At 39.2% G+C, this 22,624-nt stretch overlaps 1 protein-coding gene across 15 annotated transcripts in view; it reads right to left on the reverse strand.

Annotated features, from left to right (window-relative positions):
- The window catches only part of STK33 (serine/threonine kinase 33), a 99,225-nt gene that overhangs the window by 3,435 nt on the left and 73,166 nt on the right, over positions 1 to 22,624 (reverse strand). For all 15 annotated transcript variants that reach the window (XM_073347496.1, XM_073347495.1, XM_073347491.1 and 12 more), the window contains 4 exons: positions 17,028 to 17,103; positions 12,100 to 12,212; positions 11,741 to 11,826; positions 248 to 493 (listed from right to left, as the gene is read on the reverse strand). In XM_073347496.1, the coding sequence (XP_073203597.1) occupies positions 248 to 493; positions 11,741 to 11,826; positions 12,100 to 12,212; positions 17,028 to 17,103 (521 nt within the window). The remainder of the gene's footprint in view (positions 1 to 247; positions 494 to 11,740; positions 11,827 to 12,099; positions 12,213 to 17,027; positions 17,104 to 22,624) is intronic.

The following is a 22,624-nucleotide window of genomic DNA, read 5'->3' on the forward strand; positions in this document are numbered from 1 at the left end:
AGAATTAGTACTCTGAGTCAGTCTGGTTTTGTTTCTCTTCACAGGGTAATTGTACAGTTGACAGCTCATCCTGTATCCTTGTATTTATTCAGATTCTGTACCCTATGTATAAATCTTTCATTAGGTTCCAGCGATCCTCTATGGCACTAGGTCATGTTCACCATTCCTTACCTTACCAATTTATTGACCCCTAATAATATTTAGCACTTATATAGTGCTTTATTTGTTCAGAGTATTGCATACATACCTGTTTTGTGGGTGTCCAGGGTTTGCTATTCCCACTCTCGGTTTCAGTTTCTGCACCAACCTCTGAGTTGCCATTGCTGCTAACAGGACTTTCCTGCTCTTCAATCATGTTATCCTGACTCAATGCAGTAGATGGATTATTCAGTTCTTCTTCGACATTGCAAACTTCACCAATGTCCAGGTTGTTATTCCATTCCTTCATCAGCTCTAGGACATTAAATGGTCTCTGGACAATATGTGTTTCACCCTACATGGTAACAATTGAGGGTTTTTTTTCACTTATTGGATATTAGAATATTAGAAAATTTAACACCAAAGTAATTTGCCTATTTGCTGTAAGCTCCATATCTAAAAACACATGTGTTTTTGTATTGCTTTCTACCTGAGATCCCAAATACAGTAAATAAATGCCAGAACGTATCCTATTTAAAACTACTATGGCACTGATTTCTCAAGAGAGGGGCATGGTTTGAACCTCCCCCACCCCAATGCAAGCAAAATATTTGGACCAGAAACAAACAGTACAGTCTGAAATCCTATGGAACCTCCATAAAGAGTGGGAGAACTTCTAGGGGGTCGGAGGAAACAGTGCTGTGGAAGCAGCGCTGCCCTTTTTTAGATCCATCAGGCTCTTGTTCCCTCTGCTCAGGGAGGCAGAGGAGACTATAGGAACCTAAATAATTATTCTATTTACCGTCACTTCACCTTGCTTGTGCAATTTTGTAAAGCCTATACCATTCATTCATACATTCCCTCTCTCTGTGTTGTGATTCTGAAAGTTTGGAGAGAAGTTCAAATGTACAATGTGTGCAAGATAGGTTTGCTTTGAAGAGTAAAATTTGTTTTTCTGTTGAGTTTTTGAAAGGAGTTCTAATACTAAATAATACTCTGTTCATATACCATCTATCATCGAGAATCTCAGAGAGTTTTACTAGCATTAATTGGAAATACAGAGTTGTTGTGTAGTTTAATTATCTCCTCTGAAGAGATAGGTAAACTGAAACACAGAGCATGTGATTTGTCCAAAGTCATATAGTGAATCAACGGCAAAGTAAGAAGTAGAATACATGAATCCTTACTCTAAGTCCTCGATCTAATTGCTAGACACAATATGTCAATTAAGAGTTCTGACTCAGACTTTGTCTTTTTATACTTGAGTGTTAGTGCCTGGAATGAATTTCTTTTATGTGAAATAGGGCACATGTGCCGAGTAAACTAGGAATGGATTCATTTACTTAAATCTGCAATTAAATGTGGGCAAAATGGATGGCACAGACACTAAACTAACTACCTCATTTGCAGGCACAATCAGGCAGTTAAATATATAAGTACATTGAATTGTACCCATAAAATCAGGCTGAGTTTAGGCCTCTAAAAAAAAAATCTAGGCCTTAAAGAGCTCCACATAATTATTTAGCACATAAAGAGAAGTGGGAGTTTGTATTCTGACAATTTTTAAGAAAGTGGAATCATTTAAGTTAATTGTCTGCGTTGGCTCATTTGAACACCTGTTGAGTTTAATTGGCTAGCATCTGCTGCTAATTGTGGGTAGAGTGGTGGATTACTAATTGGCTGTCTTTACATTGTTTCATTTTCTTTTGTCTTCCTTTTTCAGCTTTTTCTGTTTGGGTTTTAAGAGTGTATGTTTCAGTAAGATTCAAGACACAAAATGAAGAGATGTCCAGTTATTTGTGAATAATGTAAGATGCGGTATTTCCTCCATAAAGACACCCAGCACATATCTAGAAAGACACACAGTTTCAAAGCTTAGTGAGCACCAGTAGACTGCTGATCTTAAAAGCCAACTTGCCCCACTACAGAAAACTCAGGAAAATTAAAGGTTCATCAGTGAGAATTTTCAAGAGGAAGCAGAGAGGTCTGGGATATGTTGATCAGAAACCACAGTGGGAGATAAAATCTGGGTTACAGTAAAAAGAATGAGTCACGGATATAACCAGGACTAACAATTTCACTAAATGCTTTTCAGTTTTACTGGTAATTGATTCTGTGAATCTGAGATTTAAAAAGAATAAAAACTCCCCCAAAAACAATTAAAACATTGAAAAATACACTTCTGCACACAATAAGGGCCAGAGAACTGGGCACAAGAAAAGGCAATGGCAGCAGGGAACTCAATAATTCAAAATGTAGGCTTTGACCCTCTGATGATAAAAAGTGCCATGTATCTGCTGCAAGTGCTGAGTTCCCTCCATTCCTATAAGACTTCAAGTCATTAGGAGTTAACACAGGGCAGCACTTCTTTGGATGAAAATATGGGGGAAGTCATGACTGAGTCTTTATAAGGAAACAAACTGTATATTGCCAGGGTAGCACTCAAGCACAGGCAAAATCCTGTCAGCTGTTGAGAAAGAGCCAGTCTTGAGTCACATTATAGAAATAACAGTGGAGTCTTCAAATCAGGGTGGAGATGTAGTAAGTTGAAGAAAAAGATGTCTAAACATGTCCAAATATGCTACTGACAACACGAGGAAAGCTGGCAGAGGCAGATAAAAACTTTAAATAGACTGATAAATGTGGTGCACCCGGAGGAATTTTAGGGTTAAGAAGCTGTGGAACATTTTTTTTTAAAAATAAAGAACAGAATAACTATGTAACTAGGCATGGGGGAGCAAGCGTGTTGCCTCGCACATACTTAATGTGACAAAAACACTCATTTTTATGATTTTCCATTCAGAGTGAAGTGAGAGACAATGATTAGCTAAGAGAACTCTGACTACATCTGTCAATATATAAGAGATATGTTAATATAAAGAGACAGGAGCTTCTCACCCACAGCAAATGCAATATACACATAAAATAAATAACATGGGATAAACTTGCAAGGACAGCAATAAAATCAACTAGCAAACGTAGTTCATAAAAGCAGAAGCGAAAGTAACTGGAAAAATTATTGTACAACTGCTTCTCTTCTTGAAATGTGTTATTAATAAAATATACTATTTTGCGTCTAGTGGAAAAATGTGGAAACCAAGTTCTGAACTCAGTTGTAGCATAAAAGATGTCTGTGAGAGACCAACTCCCATCTCTGTTTTAAATGCTTTGACCCTCATCATTATTTTCAAATACATGCTCTACAGAATCACAGAAGTCACAGGGTGGTGCCACAAGTACTCCTTTTCTTTTTAGGGTTAAAATGATTGTCAGATGGGTCATTTAGTCTCTGTGTAAGCTGATGAGCTATCTCACCATCCCAGGAAAGAACTAGTGCCATGCCTGAGTCTATTGCAGGCGTCTGCCTCTGGGCACAATTTATTGTTCAAACACAAAACTCGTAACGCTAAAACAAAGCAATTTCCCTGACCAACAAAGGATGTAGTCTCCAGAGACTTTCCCCTTGTGTCTCTCAGGCCCCAGAAAAAGGACATATCTTGTCCTTAAATACCTGGTTGGGCTATGTGATGGACAGGTAGTCCTTATCCCTTTCCTGGATGTTTTACCCTGTCACATCACTCCTTTGCATTCTTCCAGAACTGAAAATGTCATTATCATTATCCCTGATAGAGACGGATCAAGTGTAGTAGTAAGTATCAGTAATAATGGCAATTCCACCAACTCCTTTGGTAATCTGTCCCATTAGCTAAGCTGTTTTTATAGTTAAGTTTTCCCACATTCACTTTTTGTCGTGTTCTCTTTAAGTTCTCTTTAATTATGAATTCGTTATTGTCTCTGTCCCTCTGTCTAGCATCCATTTGATATATAGAGAGAGGGTTTTTTTTAAAACTCAGCATTTTGTCACCTCCTTCTGAACTGCTGTTAATTTGATATGGTTGTCTGTTTTCAACATCTTAAACTCTGTTAGGACTTTAATATCTGCTCTAATTGCAGACATTGTTCTTTCTTTCTTGGCTATGGAAGCCTTTTTGTCTGTGTCTTCAGAGGTGGCCTTTCCACTTGGGTTATACATTTTACATCTTTCCAACCTCAGCTATTTACCATCCCCATCCCACTGGGGATTTTTCCAGTGGCTCTAGGTCATCTCTCTGCCATGTCCACGTTTCATCAGAACAGAATCCACGGAGAGTTGTGCTTTGCCTCCTGTGGTGCCTCCACATCCTGTTTCCTGTGCAGAAGCACACAGGTTCCGAATGTGTTCAGGGTGGTTTGCAGCTGTGACATGTGTGGAGGAAGACAGGATTAAGGACAATAAAACACTAATGTTTTTCCTGTTGGTTATTTAATGAAGGGAGTGACTTCTCTGTAAGGCTCTGATTCAACAGTCCTTCCCTATTTAGCTAAGCACTTAGCCTGGAATTTTAAAGGTATATATTCATGCATTCCAAGGCCAGAAGGGACCACTGTAAGCCTCCAGTCTGATCTCCTATATAATACAGGCCATAAAATAGCCTCAAAATAATTCCTTGGGAATAACATTCAATCTTGATTTAAAAATTGCCAGTGATGGACCCTTGGTAAACTGTCCCATTGGTTAATTACTCTCACTGTTAAGTCTGAATTTGTTCAGCTTCAACTACCAGCCATTGGTTCATGTTATATCTTTCTCTGCCTGACTGAATGTGATATATGCCATCATGTGCCAGCAATGCCCCTCTGCCATGTACATTGGTCAAACTGAACAGTCTCTACGTAAAAGAATAAATGGACACAAATCAGATATCAAGAATTATAACATTCATAAACCAGTTGGAGAACACTTCAATCTCTCTGGTCACGCGATTTAAAGACATGAAAGTTGCAATATTACAACAAAAAAACTTCAAATTCAGACTCCAGCAAGAAACTGTTGAATTGGAATTCATTTGCAAATTGGATACAATTAACTTAGGCTTGAATAGAGACTGGGAATGGCTAAGTCATTATGCAAGGTAACCTATTTCCCCTTTTTTTTCCTACCCCCCCCCAGACGTTCTTGTTAAACCCTGGATTTGTGCTGGAAATGGCCCACCTTGATTATCATGCACATTGTAAGGAGAGTGGTCACTTTAGATAAGCTATTACCAGCAGAAGAGTGGGTTTGTGGGGGGGGGGGTGAGAAAACCTGGATTTGTGCTGGAAATGGCCCAACTTGATTATCATACACATTGTAAGGAGAGTGATCACTTTAGATAAGCTATTACCAGCAGGAGAGTGGGGGGGGGAGGTATTTTTTCATGCTTTGTGTGTATGAAAAGATCTTCTACACTTTCCACAGTATGCATCCGATGAAGTGAGCTGTAGCTCACGAAAGCTTATGCTCAAATAAATTGGTTAGTCTCTAAGGTGCCACAAGTACTTCTTTTCTTTTTATATTAATTACATTACCTTTCTTTAATTCTTTAGTAATTGAGTCCCATATAAATCACTCCATTATTTTGCCTGGGATCAATCCCAGGCTGACAGGCCTATAATTACCCTGGTCATCCTATTTACCCTTTTTAAAAATTGGCACACCATTAGCTTTTTTAGTGTCTTCTGGAACTTCTCCAGTACTCCAAGATTTATAGAAAATCAACATTAATGATCTTGTGAGCTCCTCAGCTAGCTCTTTTAAAACTCTTGAATGCAAGAGTCTGGACCTGCTGATTTAAAAAGATCTGGCTTTAGTAGCTTCTATTTAACATTCTCCAGAGATACTAGTGGATGCACAGACAATCCAGGATGTTTTTGGAAAGTGTAGGGGACAACTTCCTGGTGCAAGTGCTGGAGGAACCAACTAGGGGCAGAGCTCTTCTTGACCTGCTGCTCAAAACTGGGAAGAATCAGTAGGGGAAGCAAAAGTGGATGAGAACCTGGGAGGCAGTGACCATAAGATGGTTGAGTTCAGGATCTGGACACAAGGAGGAAAGGAGAACAGCAGAATACGGACCCTGGACTTCAGAAAAGCAGACTTTGACTCCCTCAGGGAACTGATGGGCAGGATCCCCTGGGAGAATAACATGAAGGGGAAAGAAGTCCAGGAGATTTGGCTGTATTTTAAAGAATCCTTATTGAGGTTGCCGGAACAAACCATCCCAATGTGTAGAAAGAACAGTAAATATGGCAGGTGACCAGCTTGGCTTAACAGTGAAATCCTTGCCAATCTTAAACACAAAAAAGAAGCTTACAAGAAGTAGAAAATCGGACAAATGACCAGGGAGGAGTATAAAAATATTGCTCAGGCATGCAGGAGTGAAATCAGGAATGCCAAATCACACTTGGAGTTGCAGCTAGCAAGGGATGTTAAGAGTAAAAGGAAGGGTTTCTTCAGGTATGTTAGCAACAAGAAGAAAGTCAAGGAATGTGTGGGCCCCTTACTGAATGAGGGAGGCAATCTAGTGACAGAGGATGTGGAAAAAGCTAATGTACTCAATGCTTTTTTTGCCTCTGTCTTCACAAACAAGGTCAGCTCCCAGACTACTGCTCTGGGCAGCACAGTATGGGGAGGAGGTGACCAGCCCTCTGTGGAGAAAGAAGTGGTTCAGGACTATTAAGAAAAGCTGGACAAGAACAAGTCCATGGGGCCGGATGTGCTGCATCCGAGGGTGCTAAAGGAGTTGGTTGATGTGATTGCAGAGCCATTGGCCATTATCTTTGAAAACTCATGGCGATCAGGGATGTGGATCGGGGATCCCAGATGACTGGAAAAAGGCCAATGTATTGCCCATCTTTAAAAAAGGAAAGGAGGAGGATCCGGGAAACTACAGCCCAGTCAGCCTCACCTCAGTCCCTGGAAAAATCATGGAGCAGGTGACACTAAACTGGGAGGAGTGGTAGATATGCTGGAAGGTTGGGATAAGATACAGAGGGACCAAGACAAATTAGAGGATTGGGCCAAAAGAAATCTGATGAGGTTCAACAAGGACAAGTGCAGAGTCCTGCACTTAGGACGGAAGAATCCCATGCACTGCTACAGACTAGGGACTAAGCAGCTAGGCAGCAGTTCTGCAGGGGTTACAATGGACGAGAAGCTGTATATGAGTCAACAGCGTGCCCTTTTGCCAAGAAGGCGAACGGCATTTTAGGCTGTATAAATAGGGGCCTTGCCAGCAGATCGAGGGACGTGATCATTCCCCTCTATTCGGCATTGGTGAGGCCTCATCTGGAGTACTGTGTCCAGTTTTGGGCCCCACACTACAAGGATGTGGAAAAATTGGAAAGAGTCCAGCAAAGGGCAACAAAAATTATTAGGGGGCTGGAGCACGTGATTTATGAGGAGAAGCTAAGGGAAGTGGGATTATTTAGTCTGCAGAAGAGAAGAATGAGGGGGGGATTTGATAGCTGCTTTCAACTACCTGCAAGGGGGTTCCAAAGAGGATAGATCTAGACTGTTCTCAGTGGTGGCAGATGACAGAACAAGGAGTAATGGTCTCAAATTGCAGTGCGGGAGGTTTAGGTTGGATATTAGGAAAAACTTTTTCACTAGGAGGGTGGTGAAGCACGGGAATGGATTACCTAGGGAGGTGGTGGAATCTCCTTCCTTAGAGGTTTTTAAGGTCAGGCTTGACAAAGCCCTGGCTGGGATGATTTAGTTGGGGATTGGTCCTGCTTTGAGCAGGGGGTTGGACTAGATGACCTGTTAAGGTCCCTTCCAACCCTGATATTCTATGATTCTATGAATGGAAAAAGTGTTATCACCATATGATGAGACTATATCATCTGTTTTTCCCAAAATAAAGAACAGGAATATTTACTGAACAACTCTGCATTTTCTGTATTATTATTTATAAATCTACCATTTCCATGGACCAATACCATTGCCAGGATTATTTTTGTACCTAAACTATTTAAAAAACTCTTTTAGTATTTTTCTGCTCAGTGTTCCAAAAACTAGCTGATTTTGGAGACTAAGTCTTGTTGAATGTCAATATGATTTAGGCTCCTAAATCACTTTTGAAGCTCAGAGTTAGGCTCCTAAGGCAGTTAAATGCATTAATTGCCTTGGGAAAGCCACAATTTCTCTGTGGCTCAATTTGCCCATCTATATAATAGATATAAATAATACTGATCTACTTTATAGGAATGTTGTATGAGTGAATCAGTTACGACCTTTCTGAGGCAATGCCTAAATACATTAAAAAATCTGGGCTTTAAGGCATTGTATACCTTTAGGAACATTTTTAAATGCCCTGGACTTAAATGGGAGTGAAGCACACCTTTATGTAATCTGCAGAATAGGAATGGGTTTAAGCATGTGCTTAAATGTTCTGCTGAATTGGGACCATAAATTAAATAGTAGAGGTTTGTTTTACTGAAGGTTGATTTTGAGAAGTTTGTAGCCAAAAGAAATGAAAAATCTCATTCTGCATGTGGAAGTTTATACTTAGAAAGATGCTGTGCCTCCAGGTTCCACGTCAAGCAAGATCATGTACTGGTAACTTCACCAAAGAGAAATTGTATCACCACACCAGAAAATGATAAAACATCCACCCTGTGGAAGAATTCACCTTCAACAGTGCTCACAGACTGAACCAAGGAAAAAAAAAAAACATGAATAGCAGGGGGAAATCCTTTGTCTGAAAGGAAACCCCTTGTCTGAAAGGAAACAGCACCCTCTGCCAGTCTCAGTGCTGAGAAAACACCTCAGACATTCTCACAGTGGGCAGTGAAGCAAAAAAGAGATGTAGTACCTTCTAGCTTAAAATATACAGTGCTAGATAGAAAGGAAATGGAATATAGGTTGTGTGCAAATATCAAGGTTGAACAGTTGATAGGAAATTATAGGATTGCACTAAACTATGCACAAAATAATAAACTATATTGGTTCTAAAAATTCCTGAAGAGAATTATATGGATGATGTTCAAAATATAATGTACCAGCAGATCCTTTAAACACAAGCCGTACAATTATTCGCCTTCACATGACCTTAACAAGATTCCTCTTTTCTGGACTCTTTTTTGCCTATTTTTTCAGATGATGAAAGGGGAAAGTGAAAAGGGTTGGGAAAAGCAGCAAAATGGTGTATATCAAAAATAATCAAAACCAGAAATAAAATTGTATTAATAAGTATTTGTAAAGAATTAATCAGCAATCCTTTGCACAGCCCACAGCCAAACTACATAGCGTCTGAAACAGACAACAGATAAACCTCTGTGGTAATTACTAACTAAAATTGGTCTTGAGGTTTGTTGATTTAACTGTAACTGCAATGTAATTCTACAATTAATTTTGTTTATTATTTTGCCACATTTATCTTTGACATGTCACTTTTTGTTATGCAGGATGACTTGTGAATGTATAACTTTTGGGTACAGGTGGTTGAGATTTCCTGATGGGAAATTGTAATGCCAAATGCATTAACTCTTATGCAGGAACTCATGTGTCACTTGGCACCGAGGGGTTAATTTTTTATTTTTTTATGCACTACAAATCTCTACATGATATTGCACTTTCATGTTACCCATCTGGACACTTCAAAAATGCTATCAAAGCACAAGCATGAAGTAGAAACTAGTGGCCTGATTTTCAGTACTGGGCACCTACAACTCCCACTGAAGTTAAACAGGAGCTACAGATCCCTCAGATATCTTAAGGAACACTGAAGACAACACATAAGTAGTATCACTTATCACTGAAAGTCCTCACTTCCTCACTCTACACTCCTTAGCAAATCTAGCGAGTTTCTTATTGGAAACTGAAAAACATTTAACTACTCCTCTTCGAATGCCACAATATCAGTGCCTCGTATACAAGAAAACAAATGTTTGGGGGCAAATTAAATAAAACAGTTTACTAATAAAAAACAGTTGCAGGACTCAGGTCTGAACAGAGATATGCATATATTCAACAGAAGTCCCATCTACATTTAAGGAAACCGCCATGATAAGTGCACCCATTTTTTAAACAGAGTCAGTTAAAATGGGTATTTTCTTAGAGGTCAGTTATGCGTTCCCACACTTAATTTATAAGAGTGGTGGTAGGAGAGAGATTGCTGTCTGCAGTACTACTGGCTCCGGAGAGTTTTGTCATGAAGGAACAGCTTTACATTATGCTTGGAACCTTGTACCTGGGGTTCTGTTAAATCAGCACATCCCCTGGTTCCCACTTTTCAGTACACTCGTTCTTGACAGAGGAGTGGTTGTAGATGCCTTCTGTAACTACACTCCCCTCACCAATGGACTTCCTGCAGCTGGGGGGGTTGCTCTCAGGGTCTGTGATAGCAGAAGCCAATATGATCTTGGGCTAAAAATCCATCCCATTATCTATAAAAATCCAAACTTGACAGAGAATCTGGGTTATTGTCCTGTGCTGAAACTAAAATTTGCAGGTGTTGGACACATAATTACTACCAGTAATTATAAAAATAATTTACATGGGGCTCAGTGAAAAATGCATAGCTAGATCTGAGAAAAACTATTCTCCTACTTACTTTTTAAATGAAAAATAACACAGTAAATTAAGTCTAGTGTTTGAGAAATGTATAGTATGAAAAGAAGGAAAGGTTTATTATGAATTAGGGGAATGTTCTGTTTAAATTTTGTAGCTCTTATACATGATTTACACTAGAACTCCACCAATGTACAGTTTGGTAAGCCACAAACCAAAAATTACAGCCGATTTCCAGGTCCACAGTTTACTGATGCACAGAACAGGGAGGTTCTCTTGGTACGTCAAGGCAGAATTAATATAGGTGTCATCACACTTCACAAGCCACTGAGAGAGTGCCAGGGTCAGCTGTGGCCCTGCCTCAAGAATTCACATGACAGTAGTTGATTGTCTCCTCTGAGATCTCCCTGCTCAGCTGGAGCAGGGCCATGTTATTGCTGCTGGAGTGGCTCTGTTGGGGCTGAAGGAGTGATGAGAAACTGGTAGCTCATTCTGAGTGACGTATAGAGGTGTTCTAGCTCCCCTACAGAGCCAATGATTCTTGATGAGCCTCAGGTGCCTCTGTGTCCTCTTAGCATTGAGCCCAGCTGCAAGAGCAATTAAGGATGGCTACCACTACTATTTTGTTGCTATCTCCCCATCTCCATCCCCTCTGCCTGACCTTCCAATTAGCTGCATAATGGGGTGCATGTGTTTTGATAACCATCTGAGTGTTTAATAGTCTCATCGTTTAGATGTTCTATACCATAGTGCAGTGATTATAGAACTTAGAGAATGGGTTTGGAACTCCTAGATTTTCTTCCTGGCTCTATAACTCACTTGTCTAGGAAAAGTCACTATTTCTCTGTGGCTCAATTTGCCCCTCTAAAAAAATAAGTATAATTATATTGACCAACTTTACAGGAATGTTGTGAGATTTAATCAGCTAGGACCCGATTCTGTACTTCCTTATGGAGATGAAACACCCTTTGAAGTCAACATAAATTTGCCTGGGCAAGAAACGCAGTCTCAGGCCCTGGTAAGAGATTAAGGGCCTTATCCAAAGCCCACTGGAGTCAGTGGATATACTCCTATTGACTTCAGTGGGAACTGGATGGGGCCCAAATAGGAGGCTATGTCTGTTTATTTATTGGAAAGGACAGAGGTGATACAGCATCCATGGCTGGAAGGTCAAAATTCAGTTAGAAAACATAAGATGGGAAGAATTTTTTAAAGAAAAAACTCAAAACTTACTGTTATCCACAGGTTATCAAGCAATTCATTAGCTGTGATTCGGTGGGCAGGATCTACTCTCAGAAGTAGCTGCAGTACATGTTTAGCTATAAAAAGACACTTTGATAAATCTAATTTCTGTTAATTATAACAAACCCAACACATCTCCCAAATGTCTGTGAATGCTTTAATTCAGCAGAGAATATTTTACTTATAATGAGATGAAGTTAGTTCATGAAATCATTTAAGTGAATTTTTTTCTTAGACTCAATTTTACTTTTATGAGAAAATTACTTAAGGAGGTTCAAAATACTGTAATTGTTTGCTGAGTTCATTGTTGTATTCTTGGTGTTTGTTTTGTCAGATAGTTGAGTACTTACCAGCCTCACTAACTGTTTGCCAGATTGGATTATTAAAGTGCAGTTCTCCTTTCTTTATTAGTTCAAAAAGGTTTTCTTCTGAGCTTGCTATAAAGGGTGGGTCACCACATAATCTACAATAAAAGTAAGGTCAATTAATAGATTCTTACCATTTTCCACTCATGGAATAACAGGTACACAAAATAAAACAGACCAGATGACTGGAGAAGGTTCACAAGGGATCTGTAAGAATATTTCAGGATCTGAAAAATATACTTTACTAGGAGAGATTAAGGGGTTTATCAAAAAGCAGGTTAAGAGGTAACTTAATTACAGTCTCAGTCACAACCCACAAAGGGAGAAGATGACTAATATCTCACAGATTTTTAATCTGGCAGACAAAGGTGTAACAAAATCCAATGGCTGGAAGCTAAAGTTAGAAAAATTCAAACTGGAAATAAGGTGCAAATTTTTAACAATGATAATAAACTATTGAAATAATTGACCAAGACATGTGATTGGTTCTCTTTCAGTTGAAGTCTTTAAATCAGGACTGGATGTTTTTCTAAGAGATATGCTCTTGTTCAACCACAAGTCACTGGGCTCAATTTAGGAATTATTGTCCTGTGGTCTATGTTATGCAGGTGGTTGGACTAGATGATTATCATGGTGCCTTCAGATCTTTAAACCTAATAAATTATTTTGCATGGGGTTGTTCAAACAGAGGTAAACACAGTCTCAGCCCGCAAAATGCACGAGTCAGAAAGAGCCTAGTTCAGTTCTCAGAGCCCAGGTTGAGTTTGTGGCACTAGCAATTAGAACATTTTTTTAAATCTGTAAATTGAAAAAAAATTGACATAAGTCATTGAGAGAGAAAGATGGAAACTCATGATATCCTTTGACCAAAGTCAATTTTCAGGAAAGAACTGCACTATAGGAAATTAAGTAACTTTGATCTTTTTAAATTTGACATTTACTATATGTAGTCATATCTCGACACTTTATTGAGCTACATAATGTGGAAATTGCCTGATGTGGTATAATCTAAACTAATGTGTCAACAGAAAAGTGATTAAGAAAATAAATCTACAGAAGTGTCAGAAAAATATCTAGGAGATACATGTGTGTAAATTATTTGCGAACACAGACATCCCTGGTATTTCTTGGTATCAAATAAATTATATAACAAATTTCTTGATAGTAGAGTAAGTACAATATTAAAACAAATGACTGGACTACATGGTATTGGACTTCATGTCCGCCAATTCAGTTTACACTTAAAGGAAATAATACAATACAGCATTACTACATTTTTATCTTTTATATTAATTATATACAGACTAACGTGGAAAGAAACAAACAAATGAACACATTCAAAACAAAGCTGGGCAAATATTAAGAAAACATTTGTGCAAATATTAAATAAATGAACTTCCTTTGCATATGTTCTTGACTCTTTTGTGTTTGGTTTCTGTGAACATTCTAGTTTACCGAAAGGAATGTTCACAGAAACTCCAAATTCGAAGTGATCACAATATAATATTCATGGAAAGTAAATTTTGGACTTGTAAATGCAAAGTATTTACCATGGAAACTACAGTCTACTGAATGATGATCAAATCAGAGAGCAGAAATATACGACTTATGTTTTGAATAAAAACTAATCACCAGAAATTAAATTTCAAATATTCATAACAAGTTACTTGTGAACAATCTACAGACAAAGACTTACATGGCAAATAATTTCAAATAGTGAATAAATTCTGCTCGTGGACTGTTTGAAAACAGAAATAAAGCCTAAATTAATCAAATAAATTATTTGCCACAAATTAAGTTTTTAGCTCTACTCTCAAAACACAGAAATAGCTACTGAAAATGTAGTTGGCATCTCCTAGTGAAGGATGTCTGTCACTTTGTATCAAAGTATAAAATTTTTATCCTGGGATTTCTTTTACTTTGTTTTAATTTTTAATTTTGTTAAAGGTAAACATAAAATTAATATTTTAGCATTTTTCCTCCCGTAAAGCTTTAATCTCAAAATCACTTTTAACAAAAACTACTCTGTTCTCTTTTATCCTTCATGGTTTTTTCCTCTCCCTTCCCCGGCACTTATCCACATGGAACTCAATTTCAAGAAAAGAAAGAATTTTAAGCGTGGCTTCATTTTAATCTATGATGCTGTAAATATTGGACAGTGACAGGATTTGTGTATCCCATATCTGCCGTCAGCTATTGGTTAGTGCTATAAGCAATGTATACACTAGCCACGGGGCATGGATGAGGGAGGGAGGGCTAGATTTGCCTCCTTAGGTAAAAGCCTTACCTATAGGGTAACATGTTAGCTAGCTGTCTATATTAGCACTCTCTGAACTGCTACAAAGCAGTGCTGATTGCACACAGGAAAGAAACTCTTTACCCCTACCCAGTACACAACAGAATTTAGGCATACACTTAGCATACTGAGCAACAAGATTCCTTTATTCATCAATAAACTAACATACTTCTACATGTTAATGGACTGTCTTCATTGATTACTATTGTTTATGATTCTATCACTTCACATTAAAATAGAAACAAAATGGAAAGTTTAAAGTACACCTCAGCTTAAATTATATATAAAAATGCATTATGCTGGCATTGTCCCATTATGCAGAGACAGTCTGAGTCACCTTATGCCCCCCAGATAAGTAGAGATCAAGCCTCTGGTGGCAATAATACACTGGGTGTCAGGATGGAGCATGTCAAAGGGAGGCATTAGTAGTAGCCTAGAAGGGTCAAAGTCGTGATAGTGGCAGTAATGGTTGTAATAGCTTCTTTAAACCCATTAAGGGAAGACCAGAAACTTATGCCATGATGCAGAGGGCGAGGGAGGCGCCACTTGCAAAAACAGAGTTAATAGAAGAATATCCTACCGCTTTCTCTAATACTATTTTCAAATTAAGCAATAAAAGAAGTGTGAAATGGATTCTATTAACTCACGTACAGTATGTTCAATCTTGTGCTATCAACACAACTAGGTGTGAATTAATGCTACATTGTTCTAGCATTGCTGTGATTATAAAATGCTAATTTAAAAATATTTATATTGCTAATTAAGGAATAAGGTCAGAAGTTCTGAGCTGTGACTGTTAGCAACACAATTCACTGTTCCGAATTTTACAAGTTCTGAGCAGTGAATTGTGCTGATTGCAGACACAGCTCAGAATTCTTATTAGCCAATCAAATCACCCAATTTCTAATGCCCATTTTAAAATATATTCTATTGTACTGAGTTGTGCAACTATAACTACTGCCATACCAACATTAATACCATAAAACAGGACCATAAAACTGATGATGCACAAGCATAAAAAAGTTCACATAACACAATACACACTAGAAATAAAAATAAGAATACAGGTAATAAAACTACGATGAGGCCTTTGTTATGCTGAGAACAAAAACAAAGGTGGGTTAGTTGCAAAGCAAAAAAAACCAAAGACAGAGGAACCACTGCACGGAGAAAGAAAACAAAATCCCCAAAATGGGGAAGGTATGAGAATATGAATTGTGTGTGTGTGTGTGCGTGCGTGCACGTGTGCACACGCGCACAAAGGGTAGAACATAAAAGAATCAGATTGCACGCAAGAGAAGTAGAAAAGTCTTGGCATAGAAAGCACACTAGTGGATCAAATAGAAGGAAGCAAGGCTCTAAACCATGAATACATTAAAACCATGAATTAGGGAGAAGGAAGCTAAGAAGAGAAAGAGACCAAGAGAAAAATTAAGAATATGCAAATACTAAATCAAAAAGAGCATCTGTAAGCAATGTCACCTTTAATTTATGTAAGTCTCACTTTTCATTCTTTATAGACTATATTATGCAAGGCACTCCTGTAAGTATTTTTGCTGTATCTTGTTTTTAATAATTGGGATATGCTTGTATGATTTTTCAGCTAATAACTAATTTTGACACATTTCTCTCTGAGAAATAACATCTCATAATTTGGTAACAATGAATGTACTGCTGTCTAGGCATGGTACTGCTGCTACATTATGAGAAGCTTTATTAAAGACATGCATACAGTCCCTCCTACAACAGCATGCTTTGATAGCATCAAGGTAAATCACAAAGTCAAATCCAGCATCTTTTCAGACAGACATGTAAGGCCCAGAATGAAGTGGAATTTCTTCATTACTGCTACATGAGGACAGACAACCTGTGCAGAGAGACTCTGCAGCCGTTGCACACCATAACTGCCTGCTAGCTACTATAAACTGGAGAAAAGGTGCTGCAGTGCAAAACAGCAGGGTGTGAAATGTAGAACGCTCTAATGTGTCATGCTCTAACTATCCCATGCAGACTGTGCTGATGCCAACTAAAAGGTATCTAGTTCGCATTGATGTAGTCACATTTCAGACAGGATTACATTAACATGCATTAGGTATCTTTTAGCTCATGCCAGCAGGATCTACACAAGGCAGCTAGAGCATGACACATTCGAACATTCTACAATTCACACCCCTCTAGTCTGCACTGCAGCACCATTTAGACAAGCCCTGCACCTTTCCCTGCACATTTCCCTGGGTATGCAGCTTTTTTCCTTGGGTTGTGCATTCCATTTGAGGATTTACCCTATAATTTGCAAGTCAATAGCCAATTCCCTCAGGCCAGCATGTTAAAAAGACAACACCTAAATCCTTAGTTTAATTTTTTAGAATGACAATGCAATGTTCTGTAATCAGATGTTATTTCAGGACTATAAACTGTATTCTTCAAAATCTGAGCATACTTTTAGCTCTCTTTTTGGGACATTCATTTGTAATATATTTCATATAGGTTATTATCTCAAAGATCTCCAGTCTAAAACCTCTTTGCACACAAGTTTACTTTTTATTTTAATGAAAATTCATAAGCAGTTTTATTATAAAGGGACAGTACATTTATATTGATTTTACAAACTACTTACAGCATGTACATAATGACGCCTATGCTCCAAACGTCACACTGTTGGCTATAGTCATGGGCACTGATAACTTCTGGGGCTACCAACCAAGCAGAAAAAATAATATTAATAATAGAAAAAATTACTTTTCAATGCTTAAACACAAAGCATGAAGAATGTGCTGATGTGGTATAATTTATTCCCCCATGAAAAAAAGAACCAACAGCAGATGTTTAAATGAATAATGTACAGGCCTTAACAATTCATGTTGATGTGTCCTCACTTTTATCATTTAGCTTCTAACAGGATTGTGACATTGTGACATTAACTGTGTGACTAAATGTGGTATTGTTTTTCAAGTCGTAAATTGTTAAAACATTATTTATAAAACACTGATTTAAAGTACAGCATGATACCACATAAATATTTTTCCTTTCTGAAAAGTAAGTGTAATATGCAAGAATATGCACTTTTTCTTCATACAGCATAAGGGCTTTTGGTAACACCTATTGTCTAACATATACTCTGTACAGTGTACAGAATTTTTAAAAATTAACAATCCTGAAAATAAAAATGTTTTTGAACACTCAAATAGGTTTATATCTTTATTTCTATGTGTACTACATTACAAAATGCACACACTGATCTATTCACTAATCATTTTTATGTTGATACAGCCGTATGTTAAAAAAAAAATGCTGCTCTAGGGGGCCAAATTGGTGATGGTTTATCTACTACATTATGGGACTGAAGGTCATGAGCTCACTGCAAGACTTGAAGTCCTTGTTCCCAGAATCAATGAAAATGACATGTTTTGCCCCAGAGAGAAAGAGAAAGCTAAATGCTTCATGGATCACTACCCCAACATACGCAGCACTGGAGCAAATTGACAGTGGCTGTCTTAGTAGGTGTTCTCCCACCATCTCAACAAAGTCTGATTAACTATCTCAACCTCAATAACATTTTAACATACTATTTAACATTCTGTTGTCATTTAAAGTCTCCTTTTCAAAGCATTTGCCCCTTGCTTTGAAGATATCAAGCTACAGAATGTACTTTAAAGTACTGTCATAATATCAAAACTGGTAGACAAAACGTTTAAAGAAGTAATCCCATTGTTGGTATTTGCCAAATTTATCAAAAGCTACAAATCAAACTATCATCTCATCCTTAAGATATTAGCTAACGTATTATATTTTAAGAATATTTTATACTAGCATTAATCTAATCTATTAAAAGAAGGGGAAAAGATGGTTCCATTGTGAAGTGCGAGAGCTGGAGAATTCATACAGTTTCATGTCTCCAAAAGAAGAAAATACAGAGGACCAGATTCTTCGCTGGTGTAACTCCAATAAAGGCAATGAAATGACATCACCAGAGGATGTGGCCCAAAGCATTTTTAAGTGCCTAGCTTGTACTTGTTACATACGCTGACTAGGAAGAACAGCTATTTCTAGATTAGCTATAAAGGTTAGCTACTGATCACAAACTAATTTCATCCTACACAGAACCCTCCTTTTAAAAAATATTTCGAGATACAGTAGCATTTTTTTGGAGGCTGACATGCCTGTGGGGCTAAATTTTTTATTCTTCATTATCTTTCCCAGAAGGAGATCTGTTTTTACTTTGTTAAACAATCCACAGTCAGGTTTCAGAGTAACAGCAGTGTTAGTCTGTATTCGCAAAAAGAAAAGGAGTACTTGTGGCACCTTAGAGACTAACAGATTTATTTGAGCATAAGCTTTCGTGAGCTACAGCTCACTTCATCGGATGCATACCGTGGAAACTGCAGCAGACATTATATACACACAGAGATCATGAAACAATACCTCCTCCCACCCCACTGTCCTGCTGGTAATAGCTTATCTAAAGTGATCATCAAGTTGGGCCATTTCCAGCACAAATCCAGGTTTTCTCACCCTCCACCCCCCCACACACAAACTCACTCTCCTGCTGGTAATAGCCCATCCAAAGTGACAACTCTCTTCACAATGTGCATGATAATCAAGGTGGGCCATTTCCTGCACAAATCCAGGTTCTCTCACCCCCCTCCAAAAACCACACACACAAACTCACTCTCCTGCTGGTAATAGCCCATCCAAAGTGACCACTCTCCCTACAATGTGCATGATAATCAAGGTGGGCCATGTCCAGCACAAATCCAGGCTCTCTCACCCCCCCCTTTTTTTTCCGGGACACACACACACACACAAACTCACTCTCCTGCTGGCAATAGCTCATAAAAACTGACCACTCTCCAAGTTTAAATAGAAGTTTAACCAGAACGTCTGGGGGAAGAGGGGTAGGAAAAAACAAGGGGAAACAGGCTACCTTGCATAATGACTTAGCCACTCCCAGTCTCTATTTAAGCCTAAATTAATAGTATCCAATTTGCAAATGAATTCCAATTCAGCAGTTTCTCGCTGGAGTCTGGATTTGCAGTTTTTTTGTTTTAAGATAGCGATCTTCATGTCTGTGATTGCATGACCAGAGAGATTGAAGTGTTCTCCGACTGGTTTATGAATGTTATAATTCTTGACATCTGATTTGTGTCCATTTATTCTTTTACGTAGAGACTGTCCAGTTTGACCAATGTAAATGGCAGAGGGGCATTGCTGGCACATGATGGCATATATCACATTGGTGGATGTGCAGGTGAATGAGCCTCTGATAGTGCGGCTGATGTTATTAGGCCCTGTGATGGTGTCCCCTGAATAGATATGTGGGCACAGTTGGCAACGGGCTTTCTTGCAAGGATAAGTTCCTGGGTTAGTGGTTCTGTTGTGTGGTATGTGGTTGTTGGTGAGTATTTGCTTCAGGTTACGGGGCTGTCTATAGGCAAGGACTGGCCTGTCTCCCAAGATTTGTGAGAGTGTTGGGTCATCCTTCAGGATAGGTTGTAGATCCTTAATAATGCGTTGGAGGGGTTTTAGTTGGGGGCTGAAGGTGATGGCTAGTGGCGTTCTGTTATTTTCTTTGTTAGGCCTGTCCTTTAGTAGGTGACTTCTGGGAACTCTTCTGGCTCTATCAATCTGTTTCTTCACTTCCGCAGGTGGGTATTGTAGTTGTAAGAAAGCTTGACAGAGATCTTGTAGGTGTTTGTCTCTGTCTGAGGGGTTGGAGCAAATGCGGTTGTATCGCAGAGCTTGGCTGTAGACGATGGATCGTGTGGTGTGGTCAGGGTGAAAGGTTTCCGGTATAGGGTGGTGTTTATGTGATCATTGTTTATTAGCACTGTAGTGTCCAGGAAGTGGATCTCTTGTGAGGACTGGACCAGGCTAAGGTTGATGGTGGGATGGAAGTTGTTGAAATCATGGTGGAATTCCTCAAGGGCTTCTTTTCCATGGGTCCAGATGATGAAGATGTCATCAATATAGCGCAAGTAGAGTAGGGGCTTTAGGGGACGAGAGCTGAGGAAGAGTTGTTTTAAATCAGCCATAAAAATGTTGGCATACTGTGGGGCCATGCGGGTACCCATAGCAGTGCTGCTGATCTGAAGGTATACATTGTCCCCAAATGTAAAATAGTTATGGGTAAGGACAAAGTCACAAAGTTCAGCCACCAGGTTAGCCGTGACATTATCGGGGATAGTGTTCTTGACGGCTTGTAGTCCATCTTTGTGTGGAATGTTGGTGTAGAGGGCTTCTACATCCATAGTGGCCAGGATGGTGTTATCAGGAAGATCACCGATGGATTGAAGTTTCCTCAGGAAGTCAGTGGTGTCTCGAAGGTAGCTGGGAGTGCTGGTAGCATAGGGCCTGAGGAGGGAGTCTACATAGCCAGACAATCCTGTTGTCAGGGTGCCAATGCCTGAGATGATGGGGCGCCCAGGATTTCCAGGTTTATGGATCTTGGGTAGTAGATAGAATATCCCAGGTCGAGGTTCCAGGGGTGTGTCTGTGCGGATTTGATCTTGTGCTTTTTCAGGAAGTTTCTTGAGCAAATGCTGTAGTTCCTTTTGGTAACTCTCAGTGGGATCATAGGGTAATGGCTTGTAGAAAGTGGTGTTGGAGAGCTGCCAAGCAGCCTCTTGTTCATATTCCGACCTATTCATGATGACAACAGCACCTCCGTTGTCAGCCTTTTTGATTATGATGTCAGAGTTGTTTCTGAGGCTGTGGATGGCATTGCGTTCCGCATGGCTGAGGTTATGGGGCAAGTGAAGCTGCTTTTCCACAATTTCAGCCCGTGCACGTCGGCGGAAGCACTCTATGTAGAAGTCCAGTCTGCTGTTTCGACCTTCAGGAGGAGTCCACCTAGAATCCTTCTTTTTATAGTGTTGGTAGGGAGGCCTCTGTGGATTAGTATGTTGTTCAGAGGTATTTTGGAAATATTCCTTGAGTCGGAGACGTCGAAAATAGGATTCTAGGTCACCACAGAACTGTATCATGTTCGTGGGGGTGGAGGGGCAGAAGGAGAGGCCCCGAGATAGGACAGCTGCTTCTGCTGGGCTGAGAGTATAGTTGGATAGATTAACAATATTGCTAGGTAGGTTGAGGGAACCATTGCTGTGGCCCCTTGTAGCATGTAGTAGTTTAGAAAGTTTAGTGTCCTTTTTCTTTTGTAGAGAAGCAAAGTATGCGTTGTAAATGGCTTGTCTAGTTTTAGTAAAATCCAGCCACGAGGAAGTTTGTGTGGAAGGTTGGTTTTTTATGAGAGTATCCATTTTTGAGAGCTCATTCTTAATCTTTCCCTGTTTGCTGTAGAGGACCAGCAGGATAGTGAGTTTGTGTGTGTGGTTTTTGGAGGGGGGTGAGGGGGTGAGAGAACCTGGATTTGTGCAGGAAATGGCCCACCTTGATTATCATGCACATTGTGAAGAGAGTTGTCACTTTGGATGGGCTATTACCAGCAGGAGAGTGAGTTTGTGTGGGGGGGGGTGGAGGGTGAGAAAACTTGGATTTGTGCTGGAAATGGCCCAACTTGATGATCACTTTAGATAAGCTATTACCAGCAGGACAGTGGGGTGGGAGGAGGTATTGTTTCATGATCTCTGTGTGTATATAATGTCTGCTGCAGTTTCCACGGTATGCATCCGATGAAGTGAGCTGTAGCTCATGAAAGCTCATGCTCAAATAAATTGGTTAGTCTCTAAGGTGCCACAAGTACTCCTTTTCTTTTTGCGAATCCACAGTCAGCTAGTCAATCTGTGAAACTCATTGCCTAAATGTATCATTGAGGCAAAGAGCTCAGTAGGATTTGAAACACAATTAGATACTGGATGATGAGGACATCCATAATATACAAGATAAAAAAAAAAGTTTAGAAGGTCATAAGACATCTACTAACTGATTTGGGAGGAGGAAGGGAGTTTTAACAAATTTGATCTATGGGCAGGTTACTCCATAATTACCAACTTCAATATTTGGTTCAACTTCTTCCGAAGCATCAGATACCAGTCACTGTCAGAGAAAGAACCACACATATGGCAGTTCCTATGTGAAGCAATATTATGTCACATCTACATTAAAAAGGTAAATCAAACCAGTTATAACACTCAGGGGTGTGAGCAATGTACACATTGGTGAACACAGTTACGTTGACCTAAGTCCCAGTGTAGACAGCGCTAAGTTGACAGAGAATTCTTCCGTTGACCTAGCTAGCGCCTCTTGGGGAGACAG

Source organism: Lepidochelys kempii, chromosome 6 (assembly GCF_965140265.1).
Source record: "Lepidochelys kempii isolate rLepKem1 chromosome 6, rLepKem1.hap2, whole genome shotgun sequence".
Taxonomy (NCBI): Eukaryota; Metazoa; Chordata; order Testudines; family Cheloniidae; genus Lepidochelys; species Lepidochelys kempii.